At 41.7% G+C, this 9,540-nt stretch overlaps 1 protein-coding gene across 1 annotated transcript; it reads right to left on the bottom strand.

Moving 5' to 3' along the window:
- Positions 1-3,724: 3,724 nt before the first annotated feature.
- LOC138962048 (uncharacterized) lies at positions 3,725-8,834 on the bottom strand. The gene has a single exon (XM_070333743.1). The coding sequence runs from the start codon at positions 7,891-7,893 to the stop codon at positions 5,611-5,613; it is 2,283 nt and encodes a 760-aa protein (XP_070189844.1). The 5' UTR covers positions 7,894-8,834; the 3' UTR covers positions 3,725-5,610.
- Between the last annotated feature and the right edge of the window lie 706 nt (positions 8,835-9,540).

Genomic DNA, 9,540 nt, shown 5'->3' on the forward strand with positions numbered 1-9,540 from the left:
ACATTTGCATTGTTTCCTTCTGATTGCTTTAACGCCCCGTGGATTCTTCGCAGTAGGTGTTTTTCTTCTTCTTTTTTTCTTCCCTTTCTTTCTTTTGGCAGGTTATTGTATAAAAGCAATGTAGCTCTATTCTTTGGACGTAATGCTCCTCTATAACTGGGCAAAAGAGCTGTCCGGCAAAAGAAAGGAGCATTCAGAAACTGACTTTCCGTGAATTACTGATGCATTCTGGGGAACATGTTTTGCACATCAATTTCTCATTGGCCAGAAAAAGGAGACAGATGTCTTTTTCTTGAAAAAATCAATGGCATATAAATTACGGAAAATGTGCATCTTTTCAGCATCAGCTTCAACATTTTCCTTTTAACGGTATAGAATTACAAGAGAGTAAATTTAGCTGGAACAAGAAGATCGGTCTGAGCCTCTCCATTAATTTTGTTGTAATAAGAAACACACATAAAAAACAGATGAAGAATAAAAGAAAACCAGCTGCTTGGAGGAGTTAACAAGTGACGTATGTTGTAAACGAGGTAACACACTAGGAGCAACCCTAGACTTTAAAACAAAAAAGGTTCTGACTATATATATATATAATAACAAAATCAAGGAAAAGAAAAGCCAAACAAAGAATTTCAAGTGGCAGCCCAAATTTTGGACCTGTTGCTAGGCCTTCCTCAGGGGCGTGTAATTCTGCGAGACGCCAATTCATGCATCAATTCCTAAGCAACACAATACCATGGTTAATTCAGTTACGACTCACAAAGCAAATATTTCAAAGATAAAATTTACATTCAAGCTAAGATCTACTTTCGTTTTGATTGTAATCAAAACAAATTTACACGTGCGAATTCCAAAGTTATTACGTCAAAGGTATACCTATCTTGTAGTGACGTATTTGTCGCTGGTGACGTAATTTCAAAGTTCGAGCAAAATGGATACTTTTTCGCGCCGTGAACAGGCAAAACTATCCTTCCAATGTCTCTTCACTTGCATAAGTACTTTAACGCATTTTTTATGCCAAAGGTTAGTATAAAGATACAACACGTAACCCTTAGGACACAATACATAAACAATATGTATCGCAACTATATGTATTCGAAGACCGATCAAAATATATATCTATATTTATCCTACATACGTGAGAGAGACACCCGTGAGATAATAATCGTTCAAATCACACGTGTGTGTATCGTGTAAATGAGGTCATGTCAAGCAAGTCTGGCAGGGACCTGTTTTTCCACTGCCCATGATGCCAAAGTCACCGAGACAAACGTCATTATAAAAAAAAAAATGGGGCTCGCTAATTACCCTCGATGAATTTTTTTAACTTACAGTCACGCCACACTTTCAGAGTGACGTTTCTTTGCTTTGACGTAATAGATTGCACGAGGCTTTAGAAGAGATCGAGGTTCCAAAACAAGCGTCTTCAATTTAGCTGCCCCGAATGCAGGACATTTTCAGTAAAATACACGTAAGTACAGTATGTAGGATAAACATAATACTACATGGCTTGCTGTTTCGTACCAGATTTACACTCGTTGCTTTTTCAAATAGTGAACAGCTCGCTTTCGCTCGCAGTTTAATATTTTAAAAAACAACTCGTGTAAATCTGGTACGACACAGCAAGCCATGTAGGGGAAGGGCTCCTAATATGGACCACTTTTTGTTTCATGCGAAGAAGTTTCATTTTGTGTTTGGTAGCCCTTCTCTCTTAGATTAACCGTTAGGCCTAATTAGAGTGAAATAGCTTTGATAGACATTCAGCAAAAATTAAATACAGAAAAAATCACAAATGGTCCATATTAGGAGCCTGGGTGCCTAATATGGACCAGTGAAGCGGTCTTCACGAATCACTGTAAAAAGCTCCCTGTACTTCAAAATAACATGATACAACATATTGTACAAGTCAGACTAATTAAAATATGCTTTAGATTTAGCTGTTTCGGGTTGATGAGAGCATTATTTGAAGCACACCAGGAAATTGAAGCTTATCAAAAACAGAGTGAAAATAAGTGAAATTATTAACTTCCACGAAAAGAAGACTTTTTGTTATTTTTTTTTAAATCTCGAGGGCTAGTTAATAATAATAATAAGAACATTTATATAGTTATAGGTTATTTCCAGCAAGCTTCTCAATGAATTAATGAAAATAGCCTTTAGCTTTTTTTTTCTTCGATTTGTTGAAGGTGGTCCATATTAGGGGACTCGCACATACTTTGAGATGTTGCTATTATTTTCTGTTTGCAGTAGAAACTCGGGGTCAAACCTGCTAAAATGTAACAAATACGGTCTTAGCTGTCATATATAGCAATTTTTGTGTGATAAAAGCTTTGGCTGTGGACAGAAACGAGTCCGTTTTAGGCGTCAAATTTAGAGTGAACGCTGCCAAAAGTGAAAAAAAGAGAAAAAGCCTAACGGTTTTGAGATTTGTGTTTCTGCAACTGTTTTGACATATGTGCAAGTTATCCAGAGAGGGTGAATACAGCGAATAAAACTTTTTTGAGCGCTCTAGCGCCGTTAGTTTGTCAGAACAGGAGGTGGTCCATATTAGGAGCCGGTCCATATTAGGAGCCCTTCCCCTAGTATTCTCTATATATATGTGACCCTCCACCACGAAATTAGTCGCATGTCACCTCGCGCGGTTCTGCGCTAGGCTTAATATAAGTCCGTGGGGGTGTCTTGTAACAGAATGAGGGTCACCTTAGTCACAGGCTTATAACTCAAACAGTTTTCGCTCTTTTCTAAAACGGTTTTCACCACTGGATAGAGCATACAAAACTCTTTAGGGAAATGTAAAAATATGAAAATCATGCAAAGGTGACATGCGACTCATACTGTCGTGGACGGTCACATATACGACTTGTGTCTGTGTGTGTTTGTGTTTGTGTGTGTGTGTGTGTGTGTGTGTGTGTGTGTGTGTGTGTGTGTGTGTGTGTGTGTGTGTGTGTGTGTTCGCGATGCACGGCCAAAGTTCTCGATGGACCTGCTTCAAATATGGTGGGCATATTCAGGTAGACCCCGGACACAACCTGGTCGATGAGAATTTTCAACACGTGCTCTCAGTGCGCAGCGCTGAACCGATTTTGGTTTTTCTGTTCATCTTCCCAGATCCATTCCCAGTAACTCTTCCTTATCTTCTCCAGTGTTTTGCGTTTATCTCCCTTCCTTCGTGTGGCGTCAATCCATATTCCCGTTACTATTTTTAGAAGGTCACTGTCCACAACGCTCAATCCATATTCCCGTTACTATTCTTAGAAGTTTTCCTTCGTGTGGCGTCAATCGCGTACGGTGCACCACTACCCGGCTCTATTTCTTCCCGGCGAAGCCGGCTACCCGGCGAAGCGGGTATTCATCTAGTATTATATATATTACTCAATCGTAGGTAAAGACCGGCACGGTGGCCTAGTGGTAAGGCGTCCGCCCCGTGATCGGGAGGTCGTGGGTTCGAACCCCGGCCGGGTCATACCTAAGACTTTAAAATTGGCAATCTAGTGGCTGCTCCGCCTGGCGTCTGGCATTATGGGGTTAGTGCTAGGACTGGTTGGTCCGGTGTCAGAATAATGTGACTGGGTGAGACATGAAGCCTGTGCTGCGACTTCTGTCTTGTGTGTGGCGCACGTTATATGTCAAAGCAGCACCGCCCTGATATGGCCCTTCGTGGTCGGCTGGGCGTTAAGCAAACAAACAAACATCGTAGGTAAAGAGACTCCACAGATTATGCACGTTTCAAGGTTTATTCGGCAACTTCATACATCTACTCCACTACTGAATGTTAGTTACCGTTTGTTAGTGAATGCTTCCATATGCTCGGGCCGATCATGAGCTGATGATGACTAACAAAGAAAATATATGTGCACAGCACGAATTAGTAATGATGATCCGATCAATCACGATGATGATGACGAAGACGACGACGAAGACGATGATGATGATGATGATGATGATGATGATGATGATGATGATGATGATGATGACGATGACGACGACGGTGATGATGACGACGACGATGATGATAACGACGACGACTATGATGATGATGACGATGACGATGATGATGATGATGATGATGATGATGATGATGATGATGATGATGATGATAGCTTAATTGTTTTCTGTGGTAGTTGTTTCTTTCTTCTGAGTTCTGGGAGGTAAACACAGATGAAGATAAGGTGAAGTGAATGAAATATGCGATAAAAAAAATGTCAAAAAATACACATGATGAAGACAGCACATTCATAAGTTGAACAGGTTTATAGTGAGAACATCCTCATTAACAATTATCAAACAACATAAAGCGACATAAATAACATACGAGACAAATCAATACTCTAGGAAATTCCAAATAAAATAGTCATCCAAGAACACAGTTAGAGGTGCTGAATACAGTAAAATCTGGGAGCATTTGAGTAATTGCTTTTTCAATGTCATGTTAGGCATTGTTGTGCGGTTTAAGTAAGAAACCCGTAGTTAAACAAAGTCATCTTTAATCAATCTCCCAAGCGAGGTTCTAGATTGTTACATATATGTTATTCAGCATCAGTAAGCTAGACGACTATATCAAGCAGTGATACCATATCTCCGTAAGTAAGCCTAGGTGCATCTTAATAAATTAAAACAGAATTGTCTTCCTTGAGACAACGCACAGTCTTCATGTCGTCCAATGTCTATGTTATTTTCCTTATTGATTCACTGTGTTACATTTCTCTAAACAGTCACATGAATATGAGTTACACATACTTTGAAATGATAGTTGGCTTGGGCTGACATCGTTATGTCAATCAATCAATCAATCAATATGAGGCTTATATCGCGCGTATTCCGTGGGTACAGTTCTAAGCGCAGGGATTTTTTTTATTCTTTTATTTTTTATTTTATGCAATTTATATCGCGCACATATTCAAGGCGCAGGGATTTATTTATGCCGTGTGAGATGGAATTTTCTTTTTACACAATACATCACGCATTCACATCGGCCAGCAGATCGCAGCCTTTTTCGGCGCATATCCTACTTTTCACGGCCTATGTCAATATTCTGTATTCTGTGTTTCATGACCTCCAGCAACCAACATATCATCTATCAAACGAAATAACAAAATGAATGATAAATTAGGTTTTTAGTTACAACTCCGCTCAATATTTTATTAACAACTTACACTCAAGAAAATAAAACGCATGTTGTCTAGAATATTTAACGAGGGAGAGTCTGAAAAAGCCATATTTCATAGATTATTCTTTTCAGGAGTACGTGAAAGGATTTCGGTCTACTTTACAATAAACCAAAGCGACGTGAAGAATAGCAATTTTGTTGTTTAGTACAATGTCAACAAAGTAAGTCTGAGTGGATTCAGCTGTCACATTATTTTTCAACGAAATACTTGTTTACCTGCTAGCTGGTATTCGGTTGGGTGCCTTCTTATGTTTATGTTTAAAAAAATGCATACGATACAAAAAAACGATAGTTACACGATTGGCTTCAGGCGAGGCCTTTCTACATAAAAACACTCGCAGAGTAGATTGCTTTTGGCAAGAATTCGCGAATAAAAAGTGCAAATGAAACAGTAACAAAGTGCAAGGAATAAAAAGTGTAACGTACAGCAGTTTAGCTTGTATTCACTCGTCATGAAATACTTCAAAGTCAGGATGCAGTTTGAACGCAAACGACGGCACAGTGTAGGAAGTTTTCACAATGGCCGTCAGAAACTGTCTCTGCGCATGCCCCAAACGTACCGACAGAGGCAGAGGAGTGAGAGATAGCATGTTCATGAGACTGAGATGCAGCATGACGTCATAGCGTCTGTCCCGACACACGTTTGCAGCCTCCACACCAACACTGTCTCCGAAATCTCTGATGATCATGTAGAGACAGTCGTCGTGCATGTGAGACACGCTTCCCTTTTGCCCGAAGTGCTTTTCTTGGCTCCAGTGTTTCCACAGGCTTTTCTCTGAAGCGGTGTGAAAATCCAGACTCTCCCCCTCCCTGCACAAAGTCTCCAGCAGCCGATCCGTTTGGAAATCCAGTCGCGAAGAAGAAGAAGATGACGACGAGGAAGAAGAATGTCCATCGTAGAAGTTTACGACAGCGTGAGGTATTTTGTCCAAGTCCCAAACGTCTAAAGCTACGTGGCGAAGGAACTCGTCTTTTAAAAGTTCATCCTCTAAGTTCAGATCCATCAAGATTCTCCTTTTCTGATCGTGACGCCCCACTCTCACGTTGGAGAAAGAAACTCCAGACAGTTTCGAACACTGACTTTTCTCGGTAGTCGATCTGTGAGGCATGTTTTCCAGCCGCGAGTTGATGATACCAACAGCAAGCTCAGCAAAGCCCGCCATGAGTGTGTCGTTCTGGTACTCCACAAAGTGTTCTTCACACAGACACGTGAATGGTGGCTGCACGTGCAAACTCTCACAGGAGTCAGGTACTCCACTGTCACTGACCAGAGTCAATTTATTTGAGAACTCCTTGTTTTGATTCTTCACCAAATCTGTAACGAAATCATTGACATTTCGCATGGAAAACAACGACTGGTTTAGGCGATGGGCATCTGCCAGTGTCGTTGCCGATACGTTGCCTGCAGAGACTAAGACCATGGCAGGATTTGAGACAAGAGACTGCAGACGAGTGTTTTCATCAAATCTGAGAAACATAGGGTTTCCCACACCACCAAGCAACAACATCACTCTGTCTTCGTCATTCAGAGCACTCGCGAAAAAGTTCCTTAGAACAAAATCTAGCACTTCAGAGTTTTTGAAGTCTTTAGTGTTGAGGATGCTGATAGAAAGCACAGGACGATTATCATTTACCCTCCCTCCTTCCAGCTCGTGAACGTTGGTCAGTAGTGACGTAAGTACTGACCGAAGTTTCGTGTCCGTCAAGTTTCCCTCCGTGCACATTCTCTCCATCGTGGCTTCGCGGTGACGCAGTGGGTTCCCTTCACACACAACGTCTTTAGCGGAAGTGACGTTTGTCACCAACGTTTCCTGATCACGTGATTTGCTGCAGGACAGATCTTCCAAGCGGAAGCAGTAACCAGCTTTACGAATAGTTTCTAAGAGAGAATCTTCCACTTTAAACGGACCTGCATTTCCTTGTAAAAGCAGCGAGATCATTTCGTCGTCTCCCCATTTGGTCGCTTGATGCTTGTCAAAATTCATCAATTTTCGTTTTGCCAATTTTCCCAGCAAGTCCACTAGTCCCGGGAAGCGAACCGGAAGTTCCTGCTGGGACAGGAAGCGGAAGTACAGGATGTGGATGTGTTTCTTTGGAACAGCATTCTTCACGTTGTGAGATGCAAGACTGGTTCGAGGCGCAAGCATCTGACACTGAGAACTGGATACCACATCTCCGCTCAGCTCCATTTTGGACACGGTGGGGGCCATACAGTGAACGTCGAAGTATCTGCTGAGATCGTCAATAGTCATGAAGGGTGTTTCCACCAACGCGTTTTCAATGACCTCAGAAAGTTCCTCGCTGGACAGAGAGCGAGTGACGTGGTTCAGGCTTTTATTCCTAACCTTGAAGACACTACACTCCCTGGAAAAACAGACCGCTTGGAAGTTTTGAGACTTCTTTCCACATAAGCTTACAACACTGCAGTGAAGCAATGGCTTCTCGATTGAAGACTGGTATTGTCTGGTGCTGAAAAGCCTAGAGAGAACGTCACTGTCTTCTCGCGTCAAACGACCTAGAGTACACTGACCTTCGTAGCCGCTGGATCCGTTATTAGCAAATCGCTTCAGCCTTGAAGATGAGAGATCTTTGAGATAAAAGGATGAGACGTCTGAATCTTTCCTCCCCCGACTGGCGTACAGCACACAGCAGACAAACACTGTCCAGAAAAGGAGTAGCAGCATACGAAGGCCAAGGTTTCTGCTGAACATTTCTAGCCGTGCCATTATTTCTTATGATTCCTTTGAGAATTGACAAAATGTTGAAAGTACTTGACGAAGACCGGATTCCTGGAAGAGCTAAGCATACATCACTGAGCTTGTCGATTGTAAGATACCTCAAACAATTGACACAAATGAGAGTTGTTCTGGATGAAGTTTAGATTCCACCAACAGTTGACAAAATATTGGCTGACTTGATAGCATGTACTATTCATTGGAGAGATAAGAAATCGTTTGCTGTACCCGATGAAGTTAAGAATCCTCAAAGGCTTTCCGGAAAGTAAGCTGTACTCGATTAAGTTCAGATTCCACCGAAAGTTTACCAAATGCCAGGTGCTCTTGATGAATGTAAAGTTCACAAAATTAATCTACACTTGTTGAAGGAAACGAATCGAACAGTTGTCAACTACCAGCTGCACTCGGTGAAGCTAAATTTCTTTCTCCAGCTCTTACTTCCGCGTTGATATCTAGTCAGTGACAGCAACCCCGTTCTGAGTCAATGTGATGTGCTGAGTTGATGAAGGTAAGGTTCTTCAAAGAGTTGACAACAAATCTGATGCAGTCAAAGAAGGCCAGATTCCTAACAGAATTAAACAGCTGTATTGTAATGAAAGTAATATGTCATTCCCAGCCAGTCTTCCTCGTCGTTCTCTCGTGTCAATCAATCCAGTGATGAATCAATACGATAATGTAGATTTCGAACAAAATTAATGTCAGCAATGCTTGATGAAGGTAAGATTCTTCAAAGAGACAACACTTGTCGTACGATTCCTTTCCTTTCTAAGTCTTCCTCCCCACCTCTCTCTTGCAACTGACAGTAACAGAGTGCTGAGTCAATGTGGGGAAAAAGTCGATTTTGTATTCCTCGTGCTGCGGCAGTCTATTAGTGCGAGCTCTTGGACAAAGGCTGGTTTGCTGTGTGGATTTTTCTTGCTGCGCAGAGCGTTTTGTATCTGGTCATGCGCTGTCCTCTGCAGGATCGATCTGCAAAACAGAACAAATAGATGTAAGGGGAGGGGAGTCAAGTGCAGACGCAGGAGCCCTTGTGTATCTGTGTACGCGATGGTTTTAAGAATCGCATAAAGCCCTTGTGTATCTGTGTACGCGATGGTTTTAAGAATCGCATAAAGCCCTTGTGTATTTGTGTACGCGATGGTTTTAAGAATCGCATAAAGCCCTTGTGTATTTGTGTACGCGATGGTTTTAAGAATCGCATAAAGCCCTTGTGTATTTGTGTACGCGATGGTTTTAAGAATCGCATAAAGCCCTTGTGTATTTGTGTACGCGGTGGTTTTAAGAATCGCATAAAGCCCTTGTGTATTTGTGTACGTGGTGGTTTTAAGAATCGCATAAAGCCCTTGTGTATTTGTGTACGGGGTGGTTTTAAGAATCGCATAAAGCCCTTGTGTATTTGTGTACGGGGTGGTTTTAAGAATCGCATAAAGCCCTTGTGTATTTGTGTACGGGGTGGTTTTAAGAATCGCATAAAGCCCTTGTGTATTTGTGTACGGGGTGGTTTTAAGAATCGCATAAAGCCCTTGTGTATTTGTGTACGTGGTGGTTTTAAGAATCGCATAAAGCCCTTGTGTATTTGTGTACGGGGTGGTTTTAAGAATCGCATAAAGCCCTTGTGTATTTGTGTACGGGGTGGTT

Source organism: Littorina saxatilis, linkage group LG3 (genome assembly GCF_037325665.1).
Source record: "Littorina saxatilis isolate snail1 linkage group LG3, US_GU_Lsax_2.0, whole genome shotgun sequence".
Classification (NCBI taxonomy): domain Eukaryota; kingdom Metazoa; phylum Mollusca; class Gastropoda; order Littorinimorpha; family Littorinidae; genus Littorina; species Littorina saxatilis.